Source organism: Onychomys torridus, chromosome 5, assembly GCF_903995425.1.
Source record: "Onychomys torridus chromosome 5, mOncTor1.1, whole genome shotgun sequence".
In the NCBI taxonomy this organism is placed as follows: domain Eukaryota; kingdom Metazoa; phylum Chordata; class Mammalia; order Rodentia; family Cricetidae; genus Onychomys; species Onychomys torridus.
The window spans coordinates 70,429,723-70,453,030 of NC_050447.1; the positions used below are offsets into that span (position 1 = coordinate 70,429,723).

Consider the following 23,308-nt stretch of genomic DNA (forward strand, 5'->3'; position numbering starts at 1 on the left):
AGGCTCATGAGAAAGGTGTATGAAGAATGGGGAGCAGAGATTAGCCTGGGGTGTACAAGGCTGCTGCACTTCCCACATTAACTGGGCTAGTTTTTCTGCCCCCTCTCCTACTAGGATCCTTGTTAGCTCTCTCCAGGAGACTGGAATTCTCTGGCTCCACAGGTCCCCAGATATGGACAGTTGGCTGTATGAGTGTCCAGGGTCAAGTTAGGCAGGATGGAGTCTGACTCTAGCTCACCTGTTTTGGGGGCTACAATGTCTTATTGTACCAAGGTGTGGACCAGAAAGGCAGGTAGTCTGAAGGCCCAGCAGACTCACCTTGTGGAATGCACGTAGTGGGGACTCCGGACACGCAGGTCTGGGGTGGATGGCATGCTAGACTGGGAATTCCAGTGTGGGAGGCCTCGGATGGGGCTGTTCTGCAAGGAGCTGCTTCCTCCTGCCTCAGTGCAGCTTCCTGTACTGGGGAACCGCTTGTGGCTGCTGCAAGCAGAGGGAAGCCATGCTGGTCACACAGTGTGGCGCCTTTTCCCAGTGGTGGGGCTGACTAGCTTGGGACAGCGAATCTAACTGTAGGGAAAGCTTGCCCAGGACTCCAGCTCTCACTGTCCCGTTGGAGCAGGCTTTGTCCCCTCCACCTCTGCAGTCAGCACAGGGTATTGTTTTCCAAGAAACAAAATTCCTGTTCGGGCACCCTGTTGGGGCCGTGTGATTATGGAAAATGGCAACTACAGAAGCAAACCTAAAATGTCTTCCAAGTCGTCATCTCTACGATGTTGATATTAACCTAGTAATGAGCTGCTAATGTGCATCTTACATTGCAGCAGCTTGGCTCCAGAAATCGCCTGGAAGATGGTTTAGGTTCTGCACCACCTTGGGGAGCCTCTGATTGGATTCTCCTTTGCCATTCTGGAATACTGCTGGCTACAATTTCCTAATTAATTCCTGTGGAATTTAATGGCATTAAAGCCATCTGCCAACAGGTTGATGGTGAGCCAAACCATTGGTATTTTCCCTTTGGATGACAGATCTGTACTTCTGTGAGGCTGACAGCAGAGGGCTTTGTGAGCAAAGCTGAACTGTAAGTCCTAGAAGGAAAAGCACCCTCTGGGAATACCGTAATGTGTGGGGCCACCTTTTGATTCTGCTCAAGCGCAGCCAGAGACCTCATTTGGGTGTCCCAATCCAACTCACCTGGAATGACTGTGGGAGGGGCGTTTCTTCACCTTCTCATAAGGCTCGTCTAGAGAGGACTCGCTCCACATTTTGGGCTTTAAGGGTGACTTGTCATAGTCGGTGCGGTGATAGTGCATCTGCCTGAGCCCCTCCAGGGACTGTGGGGGAGGAGGCCTGTTGTGCGAGGATGATGGTGGCCGAGGAGGAAGTCCCTTGTGTGGAGACTGTAGGGGGGATATTGTGCTGGTAACCTGAGAGTCTTCTGCATAGACAGATAAGAGGAACTGATCAGTCATCATTTTCACAAACATAGAGATTTGCCCCAGACCACATCAGCACCTTGGAACTACACATCAAAATATGTGCGATGCCCCTTCCTTGACTACTGGTCAATTCAAGTTAAGGCAGAGCCTTAAACAGGGCAGTAAGTATCACTTTTAGTTAAGTGTGAATAAAGTCTGAATTGGATTCGATGCTGCCAAGTAGTGATCACTTCATACTAAACAGGCAAACGTAGTATTTAATGTTCTAACTTTTTTTTTAAGGTGCTAAGGAATGAACCCAGGGCCTCACACATGCTAAGCAAATGCTCTGGCATGGAGCTGTGCCATAATTTATGTTTGAAGAGACACTAGACAGATCTCGTTTGCTTTGGGGGGAGGAGTTAACCTTCCTGAGGATTTTATCAGCTCTGTTAATCACTGTGACCTCAGGGTTAGAATGAATGACAGCTGGCACCCAGTAGGTACTCAATAAATATTTGTTGGAGGGGAAAAAAATGAAAGTATATCTGTCAAGTATAATAAGTGCTGGCAGATCTGGTTCTCTACCAGCCGCGCTTCCCTCACAAGCTACTTAAGTTCTTTATAATCTTTTTCTGGTGTATTAAAATCTGTGATACCAGGATGGAGCCCAGGGCCTCATGCATGCTAGGCAAGTGCCTCTCCATTGATAGCCTCAGCACTGATCAAGGTGTTTTGGGGAAAGAGGGTCCCAGTCCCAATAGCGCCCTATCCCTGCCATCTCTGGGGTACAATAAATGAGCTGGATGACTTCCAAAGGAAGCAAATCCTTTTAGTCAAAGGAGACATCTAACCAGGCATGGTGACTCTTGCCTATAATTCCAGCACTTGGTAGATGGAGGCCAGCAAATCAGCAGCTCAAGGTCAGCTTCAGTTACATAATGAGTTCAAGACCATTATGAGGTACCTAGGACCTGATGCAATTATAAACCAAACAACAATCCCCAACCAAAAGGTGCCATCTGAGCTGGGCAGTGGTGGCCAGCTTTAATCCCAGCACTCAGGAGGCAGAGTCAGGTGGATCTCTATGAGTTCTAGGCCAGCCTGGTCTACAGAGTGAGTTCCAGGACCGGCTCCACAGCTATACAGAGAAACCCTGTTTCAAAAAAACCAAAACAACAACAAGAAAGTGCTATCTGGAAGGAAATGAGCTATGGGTGGGCAGCTAAGGAAGGAAACTAAGTAGAAATGTGGAGGTGAAGGGAGTGTGGTAATGAGCAGGAGGTGCCACTCAGCTGGGGGAGAGCGAGCGAGTGAGCGAGGAGGGATTCTGAGTGAGGGCTTCTGAGTGAGCCTAGATAGCAAAAGACCTTGAATTCCGGATAAGGAGTTGAGATTTGGCCTAAAAGCTCCAAGAAAACTTTCACTTAAGCAGAAGTGTGTCGGTGAAAACACTGTTTAAGGGCCGCCATCCCGGCAATTTTCGCCCCGGGAAAAGCGACAGGAGAGACAAGGAAGGGTCAGGAAGAGAGATGGTGATGGGAACCTGAGGTGCAGTGGCATCAGAAGGAGAGGAAATGCTCACAGGGAAGGGGGTGGGGGCTAGAGGGAAATCCCACCACCATTCATGAGATCCTATATCCATTTTCAACTCTTAATTTTTTTTCATAGCCTGATTCTCAATCCCCCAAATTCAAAGGCCAGCTATCTGCTCTGGTCTACCCCTGCTTGTCCCTAAAATCAGCCAGGAGGGGTCCCTAGCAAGTGAGAGCCTCAGCGGGAACACAGGACACAAGAGGAGGCCATTACAGCTGTCGGATGTCTGAGGCCTAGGACGTGGGGGCAAAGCTGTAATCACGAAGTCTCCAAATTAGCTAGTGACTGCATACAGCCCTGGAGACTCCTAGTGCCAAGGAACTTCGTCAACTTGTTCCTTCCTCAGCAGACTAGGGTGGCAGAGATCAGTGGTAGAACTGGGGGTCTTGTTTTCCAAACAGGCTTCTGTGTTCTCACGGAACACCATGTCTTCCCCATCCATTTAATTCAGCAGACAGAAAAATTCGACAGTCTGATTTCTTATAGCAAGGCCAAGACAACTGGATAGCTAGCTCCCTAGGCTTTCTCCCACATCAAGAGCACTCGTTATTACTGTGGCAATTATCGTTATTACTGTGACTTCTATGTTTTCTGTCTCAATAGTCACTTACCACTGGCTGCCTGAGGTTTTCCTAGAGGGCAAAAAAATTAACTACCAGTTAATAGATTTCCATATAATTAATGCCCTCATCGTCCAATGTTTTGGTTTAGCAACCATGGGAATAGCTTTGAAATGGTTCTAAGTTTGGAATGAATGCTTGCTTCTGCTGAAGGGTTAGGAGGGGCTTTCAACTCCCATTTTCTAAGACCTGTCCAAGAAAATATCCTGGCAATTGCCAGATTTGAGAATTCAAACAGGAAATAAAAAAAAAAAAAAACAGTTTCCAAGGTTGTCCATGTCACTGAAGGGACATATCTCCTGTCTCGGAGAGGTGCAGCTAGGCCAATTCCTTCCTGTAGCTCAGACTCTCCCAGTAGGTCCCAAGCTTTGTTGTGTAACCCAAATCAATGGCTACCTCTTTCCTTGTATGTCAGGACTGCCCAAAGGAAGATATACGTGAGGAAGGCTCTGTTTACATAAAAAATTTCTACCTGATTTTCCCTTCTTTTTTTTTTTTTTGTCCTGAGGGTGGAGCCCAGGGCCTTACATCCAGGCAAGTGCTCTAGCACTGGACTCTACTCCCAGGTCCTTGTTTGTTTTTGGCACAAGCTCTTGCTATATTGCTCCTGTTGGCCTTGAATGTTTGACCCTCCTGTCCCTGTTTCCACCTCTCATGTGCTTACACGATTAAAGCTACCATGCCAGCCAAAAATATTCTTTGGCTATTATAAAAACAAAATTCCACTTCATGATTATCACTTGGGGTATCCAGCGTTTTGGCTTATCTGGGCCACATTGGATAAAGAATACTTCTTTTAGGCTATGCATTTCCAGTAGTGTCTAACCCGTGGCCCACAGGTTCTCAGGGCATGCAAATATGTATTTTCTATGCTACTGGAACACAAGGGCTGCAGGTTGGCTAACCCTGGGAAACAGGTGTCAATGTGGCGCTCACTGTGAGCAAACAGTGACTCCTGGGGGAGAAGGAGCCTGCAAGGAGTCCTGTCCCTGTCTCAACCTGCCTCTTTCCTGTCTATAGGGCCATTTCCAGGCTGCATGCAGAATAATCTGGGTTGAACCAGGAGTCCACTTTTAAGAGCAGGGAATGGGAAAACCTACCATCTTCAAGAACAAGGGCATCAGAGAGGGAGCTGTCTTCACTGGCGATATTTCCATCTAGAAGACAAAAAGTGAAGGCCACCAGGGTTGACACATTCTGGAAACAAAGCCCTGTGTGCAGAGAAGACCAGCCTGCCCCTCCCCGTTGGGTGTGTCCTTTGACAGTGCCTGTGGTAGGTTGTGAGCACACCCTCCCCACCCCAGCTCTGCAATGGGTCCTAATCTTTGTGTGCTTATGCTCTTGTTCACCAGATACTGTGGCTTAGCAGGTCCTAGAAAGGCAATGGGGCCTGCTTAAGCCACATCATTGTCCTAGAGCAAGCTCGGGACAAGTACCAGCCGAACCAAAGAAGTCAGCAACTGTTAGTCAACAGATACGAAACCAAGGGAGGGAACTTAGTTTTGCTCACACGGTAATAAATGGTTTCTCAATGAACTTAAGTCATTAGCAGAGAAAACAAGCATGCTAAATACAGACTCGATCTCTCCAAAGCTTATTTTTATAGTCACCATTCAATTAGGAACATGCCTGAGAGGGGGCAGTAAAACAATCCTCTCTCCTACTGGGGAAACTGAGGTACTCCCAGGAAAGAGGGTTTGTCTGAAGTGACTCTACTCTCTGGGAAACGTCAGCAAAGGTCCAAAGTCTTCAGATTCTGAGTGTAGCGTTCAACTCTTGAGATGAAACATTTGCTGGGGATCTAAGCTCGCTCACTCGCTCGCTCCTAACGCAGATGGGCCTCTGTGATGAAAACATTACTCCACTGTGGCAGTAAAGCAGGGAAGGTGGACCCTTGAGCAGTTAACCAAAAATGGCTGGAGACTTGCATGAGAGGAAGCAGGAGCTGGCATGGGTAATGATTTTGACGCCAGAGCTGCCGGCAGACCCAAGAAAACAGCCTTCATTCAGGCAGGCCTCAGAAGGGGATCCCCGAGGCCAGCCGGTGAGATAGGCACCCCGGGCCTGCTCTTCCCAGACATAGCTCTGATGGTTCTTCTAGATGTTTCCACAGAGCAGGGAAATTCACACACCTTTGAGGAGTCCCCAAGGGAGGAGATGGCAAAGAAGGGCTGACTCACTGTAGCCCTGTTAGAAAGTGGGGGAGAGCTCCACTTTCATGGCAGAGGACAACAGAATAAGATACAGAAAGATGGACACTTCTGAGTTCCTAGAGCAAAAGGATGACATTTATGGTCAGCCCTATCCCTCTCAACTAGGGACCCACTTTCTCCCTGTTATTTGATAGATGAACTCCAAGGAGACAGAGGGCTTTGACTTGGATATCTTGTAATCTCCAATCCACCGCTGCCTCCTTAGTATACCCATGTTTTCAGGAGACAGATCTATATCTATATATTGTAATAAATATAACACAGGTTATCACTTTTCCCATTTTAAGTGTTCAGGGGCCTTAAGTACACCAACATGATTATATAACCACACCACCACCCATCTTGGATTAGGGCTTCTCCTTGGATTAGGGCTTTTCTTTCCCAACCAGAAACCCTGCACCCACCCACCCCCACTGCCACAAAGCTCCCAGAAGCCCTGTATCAGTTCCTGTCTTCTTAGAACTAAGGTATTCTCAAGACCTGTACCCTCTGGGAGAGTACTAGTACACATTACCAAGGATTCGAGGAACTAGAGAAAGATGGTAACAGTGGGAGAGACTTGATGCTTGTTGGTGTATTTGAAGGTTTAGCATCCTCACCACAATGCCTGAGCCTGGATAAGAACACGCACTCCAGACAATCCACGAGGGACAGTCCAATACTTACGCTGCAGTTTTGGGATAAGAAGCTCCTGCTAATGGATTAGCCAGAGGGGGACAGATGGGGGACAGGGTGGTGGCCTGAAGGACTCACTCCAATACCCTCGATATGCACTTTGCCTTTCTGGTCTTGGGAAGAGAGGTTAGGTCTCTGAGCACTGCAGAGCTTCAGCTATGTTGTGGCTAGGCTGGGCCAGCACAGTAACCTCCATAGTTCATGGTGACATCTGAAAAGAGAGCTGGATCTTCCCTGCAGGTTCCCCCAGGGCGAGTGTCAGAAGTGACATGGAGGTTCTGTGTATGGTCTCTTTCATCTGTGCCTCCACATGCACTTGATTATTAGGATGGATGGATGATAAGGTACATGGGTAAGAGGCTACTCAGATCCTGCAAGGATCCAGATCAGGACCTAACAGGACCTGGTTGTCGGGGAGCAGGGCAGGAGTTTGTGGGTGACACTGACCGTCTATGACTAGTGATGCCCTCTGGGTGGGTTTCTTCCCTGACTTGATGCGGTTCTCGTTGATTGCATTTTCAATCTCCTGCAGCTTCTTCAGTGCGTTCAGATAAGAGGTTTTTCTCTGCTTCTTCAGTTTTTTGCTGACATTGGGGTCACTGGCTAGGCGGCGGGCAGCCTCCGTGATCTGGGACTGAATTGCAAACTCCCGTTCCAGACGTTCCAGCTCAGCTTCCTGTGGGAGGTAAAACCAATGCATACAGCTTCCAAAGATCCTGCTGCCCAGCGAGACCCTGCCGTGCCCACCTTTAGCCCAGACCTCTGGCCCAGCTTTTCCCATCTTGCTTTCTTCCACCTCTACCAAGGTCTGTTGAAGACCAAGCCTTAGAGGATATTCAGAACCCCCATCGCTGTCCTTTTCTTTCTACTTGGGGCCATAAGACACAGCATGACTTCCAGAGCAGCCTTCTGCTACTGTCCTCTAGGGTTTGCTCATGCGTGGCCGTCTCCTGATCCTCCCACGCATGCCCTCTGTCATACATCTTTGTGCATCTCATGTTAGGACACATCCCCACTCACCCCTGTGACTTCTGGAAGCTCTTTCTGCAAGCCCTAATGCTTCTTTTTACACTTGTGTGTTCATAAAAGCCCTTCTGGGCCATTTGAGAGGCAAAGATGATGTGAGGGTGGGGAGTGAAACCAGTTTTCCCCCCCGCTCCGTGGGTAGGTTTTGGACTCTCTCCCTTCCTGCCTTCTTATGCAATTCCCTTTCTCTCTCTCTCTCACTTCCTTTGGCCCTTTTTATCAAGATGGGTCTCCCCTGTGTTCTGGGCCTGGGAGAAATAAGGCTGTGGATGCCAGATTTGCCTGGAAGACCCAGAAGATGGTATCCTGGATGGAGCATTTGCTGCTAGCTTAGTGTCCAGATATCTCCTCTGCACATGTATACACACTAGGGGTGGAGGCAGGTCATGTATGTGTGTTATGATCTGGGGATGAAGGCAGAATCCCCTTAAATATCAAGCAGTTCATTTCTTTATTTCTTCTCTTCCCTGGTTTTTATGCTTTAGATGTAAACCAGCCCTCGTGTTTGGCGACCAGCTGCTGGCACTGATTTAGACAGTTGTGTAGCCTAGAGGAAGCGAGTCCCAGCTAGAAGTAGGTGCCTGGGAATGTGGTGGGGTAGGAGGGGCTGGGACTGGTAACTCCGCCTCCTGCCTCGCTTCTCTGTTTCCTCCTGCTGCCAAGATTTAACAAGGCTCACCGTGCACTCTGGCCTCCGGGCTCTCCTCCATGGTGAAATGATAGTCCTGGAAAGCACGGGCCAGGATGAAACCTTCCTCTTTTATGTCCTCTTGTTAGGCATTTTCTCATAGTGTCAAGACAGTCAGCTGACTTACTTTGGAACCACCTCATCAAAACTGGCTCTAAGCAGCAAGAGTCACTCTGGAGCTCGAGTATCTGCTGGGTGCAAGGGCACTAGCAGCCTGGGTGCATTCTGGGAGCTCATAGGAGATATGGACTCCAATAAAGCCCATACTCCATAAACCTATGATGACCCCACAATGGCTCCTTTTTCCCAGTACCCACACATGACCATTGGAGACCACATATGCTTGCCCTAGATGATTTACAGTTACGTTAAAGTTTGACAGGGACTGACCAAACTAAGGAAAAGGAGACTCGTGTTTCCTGGATTCCACATGTCTTCCTCTTACCGTAGCCCGACAGTGAGCCTCTGAGAACAACAGGCCAGATTGGGAGAGCAGGGAGCGGGGGTGTCTACTGAGGAAAATACTCTTTGCCTGGTTTCGATGACTTTTGAGCACTCCAAGTCTAGAGGAGGCAGGAACCAGGAGTGGGAGGAAAAAAGTAAGGGCTAAAAGGAACCACGTAGAGGGACAATAAACTCCTTCCAGATCCTTCCAGTACTGGCCACACTTGAACTCTCAGAGGAAGAAGGACATTAACATGGACTCCTGCCCAGAGCCTTGGGACAGGAACAAAGCCTAGCCTGTAAGTTTGGGCTCCCTGAAGCAGTTGCTCCTGGGTGGTTATGATAACTCTGGTCCAAGACACTGACCCTGAGATTTGCAGGCATCCAGAACAAGTCTTGATATTTCAACTGAGTCAAGGACAAGACTGAATGCCTTGTCTATGGCAGGAAAGCAACAGAGGATCCAGGAGAGCTGGGGTAGCAGAGAGCAAGAGTGAGCCTCTTCTTGTCTGAGGAAGCTCTGCAGAATTCTATCTGCTTCCTCTTATGAATTTCAGAAAGATGCACGGGGGCCAGCGAGGATTTCTCAGAGCTCTAGAGTCAGCGTTCTTGAAAAGTAGAAAGGACTGCAACACCACAGTGGGAAATCCAGGCGGGAAGGACCCTCCTTAAAGGTGGGGCGCTTTTTTTAAAGGCTCAGGCTGTGATGACGATCCAGCTCGGGAAGACATCTGACCACATGGTGCTCTCAATCACTCCCCTCTTTTGACATCTCATATCCATTTCCAGCAGCTGTTTGCTGAGCATCAGGCATGTGCTAAGTATCCAGTGAAATGTTCTTCTAGCTCATTTAATCCTAGTGATAACCCAGAAAACTCGGCAACAAGAACTTGAGCATAAGGAAGAGGAAGCAGCCTGATTAGGTATCACTTTGGATGAAGCATTCAGGGGTGCCGTGCCCAGCAGGCTTCCAAGGATCTGTAACTACAGGCCTCAGGCACGGGCGTGAATGCATGCCCTCCACCTTCATGCTCACCCTGTTTTAGGAGACTATCTTTTTCCAAGTTCCTTAAAAAGCTAAGAGTACGGGGTTGGGGATTTAGCTCAGTGGTAGAGCGCTTGCCTAGCAAGCACAAGGCCCTAGGTTCGGTCCTCAGCTCTGGCAAAAAAAAAAAAAAAAAAAAGCTAAGAATACTTCGAATTTCTTTCCCTTTGTGGTGGTAACTCTTCATTGTCAAGTGTCTGGGAGGGATTTCCTAGACTAAGTTCACTGGAGTGGGAAGACCCTCCCTAAATGTAGGTGACACCATTCCACAGAAGGAGGAAGCGAGCAGAGCACAGTGCTCATGGGTCTCTGCTTCCTGACTGCAGATGCAGCATGACCTGCTGCCTCATGCTCCTCCCCAGGAGTCTGTGTCCTCACCTCCCTCTTTTGCCTCCCTCCACCCTTGTCAGGACATTTTATCCCAGCAACAAGCAAAATACCTAATGTGCCTGGCCTGGAGTCCTGAACTTGTCTTAAGTCTTCTATTTACTAACTCTATTCTATTTACAAGCAACTCTGGTCAGAAGAAATTTGGGAAGCCCTGGAGGTAAACCTGGCTTTTTGTTTCTCTTCAACGAAGGCTGGATGCTTTGTCTGTTATTTTTTGTCGAGAGAGAGTCTTACTGTGTAGTTCTGACCGTCCTGGGACTCACTCTGTAGACCAGGCTGGCTTGGAACTCACAGAGATCCGACTGCCTTTGCCTCCCGAGTGCTGGGATTACAGGTGTGCGCCACCACCACACCCAGCCGCGCTTTGGTTATCCTCCGGATCTGAATTCTCCAGTCTCAGCCCTCACCAGTGTATCACCCCAAGAAGATAAAAACCATGTTGAAATGGGGGCTTTTCCAAATGCAGACAACTGAGGCCATGACATAACAAGCATGCATGCCATGCAGCCATGTGACTTAAAAAGGTGGAGGGCAGGCCCTTTTGTCTTTCCCCAGCCAATAAGGACTGCGGTTGGAGATTCCCTTCATCTAGGTTTTCTTCCACAGTTCAGGCAAGACCAAGAGGAACAAAGGGCTGGGAGGCCATTACAAAGACATGTATATTTGCATATTACTGGAATGTTCTCCCCAGTCCTAACTGGCCACTTGCAACTGGAGATAAACAACTTCAACAGAGACCCACTGTGTACACCACAGCAAGCAGAATCAGCCTATAGAGAAAAGCCATATAGCAACTACCCAGTTCACCCAGGAAACGGTAAAAGGAAAAACACTGGCGTTTGGAAACAATGAAGAAATCACACAGAACCTAGTAGCTCCAGCAAGTGGGGCAAATAAGGACAATGCAAAGGGATAATGGGAAAGACTCCACCATCAGAGGAACATACCTCTCCTTTAGGCAGAATTTTCTGTTCGTCTAGCTTGAAGGCTGTCCCAATTCTTCTCCGAACAATAGGTGGTTCCTCTCCTGGATCCAGGGGATATTCAACAGGCAGTTTGCCTGTGAGCTCCTGCAGGTGCGGAAGACCATTCAGAGAGGTTATAAATCAGCAGAGGACACGCTTGCCTTTGTTCCAGGCCACACATTCAACGCACAGACCTGATGATTATGTGAGACCCTTTAGCCACAAGCACTATGCCTAACTAAGTTCATGATACACCTGGACCTGATGTTAGAGATCTGCAACCCAGCTGCTCAGGAGGCTGAGGTAGGAGGGTCACAAGTTCAAGACCAGGCTGGCCAACTAATGAAACCCTGTCTCAGAAGACCCCTCCAAAACAGAACAGCCCTCCTCAAAAAGATTTGCAGATAGAGTTCAGGGGCAGCCTGCTTGCGCAGTACACATGAAGCCCCGAGTTCAATCTCCAGTGTTGGTGGGGGCAGGAAGGAGAGTTCACGTTATGAAATTTAGCTTCTACAAAAAAATGAGTGAGCAACTGAGGGCAGACAACACTCCCTCCCCTTCAGAACAGGTGTGCTCTGGGCTTCCCCTCCCCAGATGAATTTCTGTCAAGGAAATGAGCTTCTCTTGGACTTTCCAGTAGTCCATTTTCATTTGTTTGCTGATCTAGCGAGCGTCTCCTGTGAATCTACTACATGTGAAGAAAGGCTACGGGGCAGCAGTGAACACAACTTCTCCGCACGTACCTCAGCTATCCCCCCTTGGAAACTTAAGGGGTTTTGTTGATGTTGGTTTGTTTTTGTTTTTCTCTCTTCCCAAACGAGTTTTCTTATGGGCAGTGCCATCTGTATGGCACATGCCAGGACACTGCATTATCTAAAGAAGACTGAATATACCGACCACCATTCCACACTGGCCCTATACTCAACAACAGCAGGCTGACCTTACAGACCTGTCCAGGTGTGATGTTGCAAGCCTATATTCCCCAATACTCAGCAGGACTGTGAGTTCAAGGCCAGTCTTGGCTACATAGTAAGACCTTGTCTTAAAAAACAAAACAAAGAAGCCCTAACTTTTATGTGAGAGTTTTAGTTAAAAAAAAAAAAAAAAAACCTGAACAGAGGATTTCTATATATACATATATATGAATAAATAAATGCATATATATTATTTATGTATAGATTTGATATATACATGTCAAAGAAATTCTGGAACTCTGTCATGGGCACAATGATAGTGAGTAGATGACAGATTCAACAGCAAAGACGATCTGAAGGATAACTCAGAATTAGAAGGCTGTGCAAGAGTGTGCTACATCTAACTTGACTAAGGGTCAGTTTAAGTCTGCAGCTACCCCACACTGTGGCAGCCAGAGAGAATGGCAAGCAGTCACCACCCAACACTAGAAGAGGATGGAGACACCACTGTGTGCATTCAGCAGGCACATCTCAGCAAATACGAGCTCTGGCTTTCTGGCCCTCAATCAATGCAGATGCCACAGGATGCCACAAGGGGGGCTGTGACGAGGAAGAGCTCAGAAGTGTCCTCTTGAAACTGGTCATCCACATAGAGAGTTTTGTGTTCCGCAGCCCAGGCCTGAGTGCCCATAGCAGGAAAAGTCAACTCATAGGAGGGGCCCCACCCCCAAGCCCTTCTTCCCATGTTATGGCTGGCTGACTACACCAGCATGTGTGTCGTGGTGGTATGTGTGTGCACAAGCAACCCCCGCCTGGGCCTCTTCTGTGTTCACAGCACTAGATATGGCTCCTTGGACCTTTTTTCCTTACATAGGCATTTTAGAATTTAAGAACTGGATGGCCCCCCTGTTTGGATGGCTGCCTCTGCAATAGTCTCTCTTAAAAAAAAAAAAAAAGGGTTCAAGTGTTTCTCAGATAGTCATATGTTTATTTTGTGATTTCTTACCTGCTCCCTGCTTAGGCCTTCTACAAATAACAACCTGCTAAGATTGTTATTTTAACATATATAAATAACAAACTGTCAGGACTTCCTATTCTGAAATGTATAAAAAGGCAGAGGGAGGTTGTTAACATTGCCATGGATTTGTACCTCTAAAATGTCTGTGGTTTCAGTCTATATTTTTAAAATGAGGCTACTTATTTTCCACCATCTGCCTGAAAATACCTAGGTCAAGGTCTCCATTCTCCAGATATTCAATCTGATTTCATAGGTAACCAGAGCCGCATGGTAGGGAAGTAATTTAACACATGGCTGCAGGCCCTCTTGCTGTAGAACACCAGAGCTCCCACACTGCCTCACTCTAGCTGCTCCCCTCCTAAGGGGTTAAACAGCATTTCCTGCTATTTGAGCCTGGAGGGTCTGTGAGCAGAGAGTTAGCAGACGGCCTCTGAGGCCGCTTTATCTCACCTGTGTCCAGAGACTCAGGTGGAAATAAACATATGTGCACAAAGGCCTGCCTGTGGGTTATTTCTGCCTAAGTTACATGTTCTGTTCTCAAAGTTATAGGAAGTGGGAGTTCTTGATTTCCTTATATTGAGTTTGTGAAACTTTTATGGTACATGCTGGTCTTGCCTTGACATGTTTCTTACATGCTGTAATGTATATTCTTTGCTTGGTTTAGGAACTTCTTTTATTAAATACAAAACAAGGCTTTACAAATTATAAAAGGCAGACACCAAAACCCGTACTTTTTTTCCCTCTCTCTTTCAAGCATAGTCTTTATAAAAAAATGTTGCTAATATTTACAGTATCACATAGCTCATTCCCCCCAGCCAGGCCCATTGCTTTCCTGATTTGCAATGGATTTGTGCTAATGTGGTTCTGCCTTGAGCGAGCTCCGGTTTAAATCAATCCAGACATAATTAAGCCAAGTTGAAATGTAATGTGATCTCACTCTACGGCCCACTGTTTCATTCTTTCTGCTGCAAAGCATTATTATTTGGGGGGGAGGGGAATTCACCTCCTGGATTTAGTTAGGGACCTTCTTTATACTTGCCATTCGGAACTGTTTACCCGAGGAGCTTTTGGTCATGGTCTGTGGAGCACAGCCACTTCCAGGAGAGCAACCCCACACTGCACTCATGTGAGGCACATGCACATGTGTGTGCGTGTGTAACACATGCATGATTGTATATGGTACACTATGAAGTGACGTCTACAAGCACTGCTAACAAAGAGTTATGAAATAAACATTAGAAGGGAGGGATGGGCATTTCTTTCTTTCTTGTTTTTATTTTATTTTATTTTTTATGTCATGTGCACTGGTGTTTTGCCTGCATGTATATCTGTGTGAGGGTGTCAAATCCCTGCAACTGGAATTACAGACAATTGTGAGCGGCCATAGGGTTCTGGGAATCAAACCCGGGTCCTCTGGGAGAACAGCTAGTACTCTTAACTGCTGAGCCATCTCTCCAGTCCCCCAAGGAATGGACATTTCAATATATGTCGAAGTGGATTGTGGGAGCTTTTACAAACTTATTGAAATTGGGACCCATCCTCACCAAAACAGGCTGAAGGAGGCATTTTCTGTGTGGGGAGGGGGGTGGTGTACACTTGTGATAGGCCGCATGTGGAGGTCACAGGACAGCCCTTGGGTATCAGCTTTCACCGTCCACCTTGTTTGAGACCAGGCCTCTTTTGTCACTTGTCACTGAGTATGCTAGGCTGGTGGCCTCCCATCATACCATAGAGATCCTGGCGTGTTCTACTCAGCCAGGCTTTTAGCTAGGTTCTCAGGATTCAACTTTGCAAGTCCTCACACTTGCAAAGCAAGTGCTTTATCCCTTGAAGCATCTCTCCAGCCCGACAGAACATTGCTTTACACAAAATGTAAATGAATCGCTACACTGGGTATATAGCTCAGTGGAAGAACACTAGTCTAGCATGCAAGAAGCCATGGTCCAATACCCCCGTAGCACAAAAATAACAACAACAAAAACCAAGCAACAAACCACCACCACACCCCCAAACTAGGAAGAGAGTCCCTTCTCAAAAGGAAAGAGCTAAAGAAAGAGTAGATCACCAGGTTTAAAGGGACTACTGTGCTGTCTTTGTTGACCTCCGGTGATGCTACATTGTATCCAAAGGCAAACTGAGAAGCAGCAGAAGCTTGCCCAGGAATAAACTGAGGTCTAAGCCCCTTCAAAGGAAGACAACCGTAGGACAAGCACAGAATGAGGCAGTGTCCTGTGAGGACATGTCCTGTGCACTGTGGTATGCCATGCATGGTTCTGAGACTGTTAAAGTGACTGTCATTTAGCCTCGGGGCGTGTGTGTGTCATACCTAAGATTCAGCTAGGGACTGCTTTAACTGACACGGGTGTTCCCTTGATAGCTTGCTTCTAGCAAAGTGTATCATCGGAGGTGAGGGTGTTGCCAACACTGGGAAGGGAGAGCATTTGTGTTCTCGAAAGTCGGTCTGTATTGTCTCCACCCTGTCTTTTGTCCACACGGAAGATGGATGACAGGACAAACAACACAGACTTAATTGCTTACAGCTTCCCGGAGACACAGTCTCTTCAGTTCCGCCAGCCTCTGGCGCAGCGTCTCCTCCAGAGCTTCCTGCCTGGATTTCAAGGCAGCCAGCATGTCTTTCTTGGCCGACTGTGAGCTATCTGACTCCTGAGAACCTGTCAATAAACAGCAGGGTTACTAGGCGACTGGCAGGGGACACACATCTGGACTGCTAATGAATTCCACTGGAGCTCACGCCACGGATATGGGATTTACCCCGGGAATCAAGGAGCGTGAAATGAGTCAGGTGTGCAGCAGTGATCCAAGCATGGGGGGTGGATTCCGATCCCACATGGGATATATAGCTACTTGACCAAGAATGCTGTCATTTCTGATCATCTTGAGACATGGCACATACCTGTTCACTGGCCAATTTTAATACACTTTATACAAGGAAGGGTGGGGAAGGAAAGTTCAAGTAAATGTTAGTAATTTCAATTCAGGTTTTAAATTTTCTTTTGTCTACTGGAAGATGCCGATTTTTGCTTAGTGCAGAGATAATATCTGTTCATAGTAAAATATCTGAAAATATAGACAGGTATAAAAATAATTGCTAAACTAGTCACCCTCATATTATGTATTTTCTTCTGACCTTTCCCCCAAGGGAGACACGCACACACACATGCATGAGTGAATTAGTATTTTGTTTACTATTTTATCTTAGTGCTGTATCCTGAGAAAATTCTCTCCTAATGGAGGGACTATAATATAGAGAGATGCATAGTTTTCAAAAGACTTATACATATTTTCCATGCTTTCCTGGCTAGACAATCTGCACGATGATTCAAACAGCAGGCTGCTAGATACGAAAACTTTTTAGAAGGCAACATTGTGAACCAAACTGGAGGAATTTAGCATAGATTAAAAGAATACTTTCAAGGCCACAGCTTTCTTGTAAAGTGAGGTTAGTGGCCCTTTCTACCTTGATGGGGTAGGGAAGCATATTGATGGCCTAGAAAAAGCCAGGTTAATGGCTGCATTTCTTCTCACATCCACACTAGCAGAACTATTAGAAATAAACAGGTATTACTGAATATGCATCAAGGGGGTTCAGACCATACCACTACCAGCAGCATCCAATCATCTCACATGCCTAGAAAGCTGGGTATTGGTCTGTAACCTCAGTTTCTCAGGATGCTGAGGCAGGAGGGTCACAAGTTCAAGACTAGCCTGTACTACAGGAAGTCAGTTCAGAGACGTAGATTGACATAGTTAAAGATGACCATCTCTACCGTGGAAAGTGTAACACCTTGCTGGGAACAGCTAGAACTACAAACAAATAGAGAGGACTACTGTGGACCTGGATCCAGATGTTAATGTTTTATAGATGGTGATTCACCATGAATTAAACAACATAACACATGCCGTCCTAATAAAAAATCCCAGCAGGACTTTGTCGTGGTTGGGGTGGTGGTGTGGAGGAGTTAGGAACTGCGTTTCCATAAGAGACAGCTGAATGTTTGGATGGTTCAGTGGCCAGGCAAAGGACTGGAGGCTAACTTGATTGGTAAAGATGTCTCAGAATACCAAGACATTAGAAGACTTCTATACCTTTGCATTGAACAATTCTGCAAGACCCAAGCATGGACAAACATGCTATTTTATTCTTCAAGGTCTCTGATCAGGATGCCCATATCCCCTTAGTTCCCATCCTCCCACATCCCTATGATCCTAATAAGGAAGAATTCTCAGTGTCTAAGTACATTTTGACTCTGGCTTAAGCTTTGTTCTCTTCCCTTTCTGGCCCATTTGAGCTTGAAATTGAAGACATCTATCACCATAAGAACAAACCATCTTTATGCATCCCCAGGAGCAAATAAATATTGTCAGTTGTATACTTGGGTACGATAATTAACTTGTATCTCATTTTAGTTAAACAACAACAACACCAACACCAACAATAATAATCCATGGTCCGTATATCATTCTGTTATGGAAGCTACCTTCTGAGCTTTGAATCATGTTGTAACTCTTTCCTGAGTTTCTGACATGCTTTAGTTGCAGGTGTCCAAATTCAATAGCAAACTGCAGCAAACACTTGATCCTTCCTGAGACTCCATTACCTCATGATTCTCATAGACTGAATCCAGATGTGCCATTCTCGGGTATCGCACCGCTGGATCTTATTTTACCAGTGGTTCAGGTTTTTCATATCCGTAGGCTCACCACTTTGTGCTTATCAACTCTAAACCCTCTCCAGGCTGTGTCTATCTAATGCAACCTGGAAAAATCATTATGAATCCTAATTGGGCTTCTTAGTACTCATCCTCAATCCCATTTGAAGACAGGAAAATTTAATGAGGCATTCTCTGTTCCATCCTCTAAAAAATGAATAAGGATGTAAAGAGATACTGGAAGGAAGTGAGGCTTTAAAAACAGGCCTGGGGAAAACTTGAGTCCAAAAAGATTAAAGAATTTCCAGCATGAGTGAAAAATTCATCATTTTCCCTTCACCCCTGCCTAACCTTTCAATAGGAAATGATGATTTATTGGGTCCAATTGAAGAACTCGCAAGGTTCAGGAATGGCAAAACTCACCACAACATTAAATTTTGGGAAGCAAGCATATAATTTGTGGGTGACTGGTCTGCTGTTATAGGATTAGTAAAGATTTGGCCTTGAGTAGCAGGGTTCATTACCGCTACCTAAATTATCATTTCTAATAATTAACTTAAATCTCAACCCACATAAGATGAGCTAGAGAGCCTTGGCAGGCTTGATGGCTCCTGAGTCTTCTTGCTGTGTGTAGCTGGTATCCCAAATGCTGGCTGGCTCCGCTGCACACCTGGAAATTCCTTTAGGAGGAATGCAGTGCCTGGAAACTAGCTTGCATCTCTGCAAGTAACTGAACCAGGCTATTTTGGACACACAGGCTTCCATTTTAATGGTAAGTGGACAGCCAGGTAGATATAAAACATCTGAATTTCATAAAGCCTAAGCCATTTGTTAGATAGGTGGCTGTGGTATAGCTACTTGCTCTTCTGTCTCTTAACACTATGCCTGGACCAGGTAAATCCCACACATAGAAGCTGGTTTATCACAAGTGGTGTAGACTTAGAGAAATCATTGAAATTATCTCCCCCCTTTCAATAAAGTACCCACCAAAGGTAAGAACTTCACTCAACAATTCAGGGTAGGGTGAGGACTCCAAAGCTCCATCTATAGAAAGATGCAATGGGAGGGGGAGGCAGTATCTTTAAACTAGGTTCCCTAAGCACCAAGACTTCAGATCTGCCTCTTCTCCAGGTGCTCTTTGAGAGGCTTTTGGTGGGCTTGTTCAGTGGCACTGGGCCAGTCTCACTTTCCACTGTACTGCATACTCTGATCTCAAAATGCAAGAGAAGGCCGAAGGAGAGGAAGCCATTGGGGGTCTTCCAATCTCCCAGGACAACACAGTACTCAGTACTCCCCACTAGAGGGGTTGGAGAGAAGCAAATGAACAAGGATGGAAGATACTGTGGTTGCCAGAGAAGGCACCCACAGCACAGGGGGACCGCTGAGGGACTGGCCTGGTTTCTTGGTGATAGCTTCTCAGCTTTTGTTGGTTTGTTTGTTTGTTTCCTTTTGGGTTTTTTGAGACAGGGTTTCTCTGTATGGTCCTGGCTGTCCTGGAATGCTCTTTGTAGACCAGGCTGGCCTCGAACTCACCGAGATCCGTCTGAGAGTGCTGGGATTAAAGACGAGTACCACCACGCTATCAGATGATTCTCTGAGGATGCTCAGCCTCCCTCTGATGGACCACTGAGAAAACCAACTGTCAGGTAAGTTCTTTAGCAAATCTTAGTGCTTAGCAAGTCTCTACTTGGATGAGAGAAGAGTGAAATACAGCACTTTAACTGTTGATGATCTCATTTTACTCCTAACTGAGTAACTAGTTGATCGGTGGGACAAAGAGCTGATCACGAAGAACACATATATTGTTTTATATAAATACATTTGGAGGCAGGGTCTCTAGCTCATGCTAGCCTCGGACTCCATATTTATTCCTATGACCTTGGTCTTCCTGCCTCTACCTACGGAGTCCTGGCATTAAAGAGGTGAACATCACCACACTTGGTTTATATGGCGCTGGGACTGAATTTAGGGCTTTAAGTGTGCCCAGGAAGATATGGTGTGTACAGATATGGCTAGATGAAAACTGTTGCTCAAAGAAAGTCATTTTCAGCAGGTACTTAGGGATCTTCAGAGGAAGCCAGTTAACATCACAGATACTACCGTGGACTTGGGACTGATTTTCCATTTTTCAGACTGGTGGCAGCTGTGTATGGACAGACCACATGTAGGGCGGCAGCAGAACAAGCAGCAGCTCTCTCCTGATGAACAAATGGAAGGATCACCTCACTAAGCAGTGATGGAGAATTTGTTGCAGTCATTCCAAAGATCCCAAGCCAGGCAGCACCGGATATGAGTTCGCATCCTGCTGAGGATACACAGGGACCTATGCATCTGTTTTCATGCACAAATGCTGATGACCAGCCCCCCCCCCCTGGATCCAGAAGGCGGAAGGGGTGCTTTCCTCTTTGGAAGGAGGGGAAATTTAACACAAATGGTACTCCCCCCTCAAGAAATCTGCTGTTGTAAAAGCAAGGAAAGGAAATGGCTGCCTGTTCTGGCCTTTGAGAGGGAAAAATGAAAAGTTTTTTTGTTTTTGTTTTTTTTTTTAAATGAAGACAGCCAAGTCCCAGCAGATCTGTAGAAGCTGTGAGGAAAAGTTTTGGCAGATGCCCAGGAATAAATATGGGGAAAAGGGTTAGGCTCCCCTTTATGATAAACAGATATTTATTTCCCAAGACAAATCCTCAAGGATGAATTCCTTGCATCAAAGATGTCCTAGGAGACCCCATGGTATAATGCCACATGGCAGATGGTAGGATCAACGTTTTATCTCAATGGACCATCTCTGTGAATTCGCTGTCCTTCCCAACATGATCCATACATGCTTGGAGAACTTTTCATCAGCCTTGCAGATTTTACAAATGGAATAGTTTAGTTCGGAGAGTAGTGAGATTGAAGTTCTTTAACTGGAAGTCCCTGGGATGGCTTTGCTTTCTGGGGAGATTCAGTGGCACTTTTTGCCAAAAAGGAAGAATATAAATGCCATTTAAAAGGGGGTATGCTCTGGGGCAAGAAGAAGGGAAGGAGGTGAACAGAGAGACAGTATTTAAAAGTTAATGCATCTGGTAAAATATCTAATTGAAACCAGAGCTTGTGAGGAATGCATATGAGTTCCGTTTCTCAGCTTAGGAAGCCAGGGAGCTGATCTTGCTGACTTCAGGGCTGTTGGTCTATTGTAATATAGAGGTTTGGAGATTAATTGCAAATCTCAATGATCCTTATTCTGTGCTCTCAGCAAAGATAGGGATGTTGAACACAGAGTTTGGCTAAGTAGAAACAGAGTGATGTGTCTGGAAGGTCGAAGATCTCTCTTCTAATATTTAAAGCCTGGCCACTGAAAACTGTTCACTTAGACTATATGGCGTCAATCTAAGTTCTCTTTAACAGGCAAGGATACCTTTACTAGTAACACCCAAGGGCACAAAACATAGCCCCCAAAGTGACTTTGTCAGCCCCACCTTCTACCAAATAGAAGCGGAAGGGGCCACCACTCTGTTTTCCTCTCAGGCCAGACCTGCTCAGTTGAGTCCAGAAACATCCATTCGGCAGTCAGCGCTTTTGCAGCCTGCCCAGTTTCACTGTCCAGCATAAACAACCTCTTTGGCAGTGCCTGGGAGGTTGTGCCCAACAGCAGAGCTGAGGTTATGACCAAATTTAAGGCCTCTGGAATGCCGTTCATCTTGGACCTAAAAGGAGAGGTACCACGTAGCTGACAGAAAACTCTTAACAGGCCAGAGAAAGATCCAGGAAGGAGACTGACCAAAGAGAAAGGATGGAGACAAAAAGAAAGACACTAAACAAGAAACACTCATGATTTATACCTGCCCAGAGTCACGCGGTGTGAGCTGGACACAGCTATAAGCAAACGGCTGGTAGGCCCTCTCTGTGGGGGAGAGAAGTCAAATAGTTGGCGTTGTCATTTTTACACTAGTTATTAATAAACATCCTTACAATGGAAGGAAGTGGCTGCAGAGAAGGAGAATGTGGGAATTGTTTAATGGTGAAGGTGGACTTGTCCCAGGCAAAGCCAGGGTCAGGGTTGAACACAACATGTTTTTCCTAGAATGAAAAGTGTCAGAGCTGTGGCATGATAGCAGAATGCGGGTCTGGGTGTGGCTGTACGTTTAAAACCTCAGACCCATCACCATAGTTGTCATGTTCCTGCTTGATCAAACAGAAGAGGACTCAGCTGCCACCAAATCAACTACACAGCCAAAGTCTTACCCATTAACTCATTATACTATTTCATTTGGTGGTAAAGGGATACTTCAGGCCCTTTATTCTACTAAAAAAAAAAAAAAAAAAAAACAGTGTCTTGTATTTCCATTTAAGAAGAAGGAATATCAAGTCTTTCTCTTCCCTCTCCCTGTCAAACACACACACACACACACACACACACACACACACAGAATGAATATTGGTTTGGGTGGCTAATACAGCAAGTTGTGGGGTTCTTCTGCAGAACATTGGGTATTTCCTAAATAGGCTTATGCCATTTGTTGTAAATAGCCTGAGAGCAAAATCATCCCCAACTATGCCTACACTTCCACTGAAGTCCTGACTATTGTGTGAAGACAGATCCCCCAAACAATGCTGACACAAGTCTTAGACTCTCACTTCCAGACAAGTGAAGAAAAGGTCATGTGTCTTCGGCTACAATGACCCAAGAATAGTTGTTGTTTTTGTTTTGTTTCGCCTCCTCCGCCCCCCGCCCCCATACCCATCCCTCTAACATTTCAAGGAATGGGGGAAGGGAAGGGGAAGAAACCCTTCGAAGAGCCTGTAGCAGATCTGTTTTTCTTTCTTGTTCCGTGCTGGGGATTAAGACTGAGGGCTTTAGGCAAGTGTTCTGCCCAATGGGCTATACCCGAGCTCATGTAGAAAGAGAGAAGGTGGGCTGAGGACAGAGAAAGTACAAGCTCTAAAAACAGGCTGAATGGATGGCTTGAATTTATGGTTGTTCTCTCAAACTGTATTTGAACATCTTAGCAACTTGTTACTTGAAGCCCATGGCCAAAGCTATCTCCAAATTTGGAGGAAATATCTAGGCTCATAAGGGCCACTGTGACTAGGTGTCCCGCTTATTCTCTCCCTTTCTGGGGATCCATCAGCAGATTTCCTGAAGCCCTACACATGTAGATTTTGACTGACACAGTCCTGTAGCTTCGACTTGGATGGGACAGACACCACCCTGTGGGTCTCCACTAGGATATAAGCCTACAGCATCCTCCTGGGAGCCCCTCTGTAAAATGTCTTGACCCTAAACTTAATCACAGAACCATGTGTGCTTTTCATTTGGAAATGCTAGTCATTACCCCGCCTGCCCCACTCATACTAATGACTCAGGCCATTGGTGGGCATAGACTTCTGATTTTTGTAATGGATAACAATGGCATTCCTTCATTTCTTTAGTGTTAGAGGCCTCGGATACTGGACTTCCTGGCAATTTTAAAGGTAGTTGCTCATCCTTAAGTAGGAAAACTGCCCTTAAAGTTACTAATAGCTTAGAACTATTTTATTTTGTATCTATATACAATATTCAAACTCTTTTCAGAGAAGCCTATGTGTTTTTAAATGCTGTGTATATTACCCCCTCCCTAGTTTTGGCTCAGGCCAGCCCTGCACA

General features: G+C 46.2%; 1 protein-coding gene across 10 annotated transcripts in view; it reads right to left on the bottom strand.

Moving 5' to 3' along the window:
- Frmd4a (FERM domain containing 4A) overlaps positions 1-23,308 on the bottom strand; it is a 579,710-nt gene that overhangs the window by 12,310 nt on the left and 544,092 nt on the right. For all 10 annotated transcript variants that reach the window (XM_036187607.1, XM_036187611.1, XM_036187608.1 and 7 more), the window contains 6 exons: positions 15,551-15,684; positions 11,063-11,185; positions 6,970-7,198; positions 4,735-4,791; positions 1,195-1,438; positions 319-483 (listed from right to left, as the gene is read on the bottom strand). In XM_036187607.1, the coding sequence (XP_036043500.1) occupies positions 319-483; positions 1,195-1,438; positions 4,735-4,791; positions 6,970-7,198; positions 11,063-11,185; positions 15,551-15,684 (952 nt within the window). The remainder of the gene's footprint in view (positions 1-318; positions 484-1,194; positions 1,439-4,734; positions 4,792-6,969; positions 7,199-11,062; positions 11,186-15,550; positions 15,685-23,308) is intronic.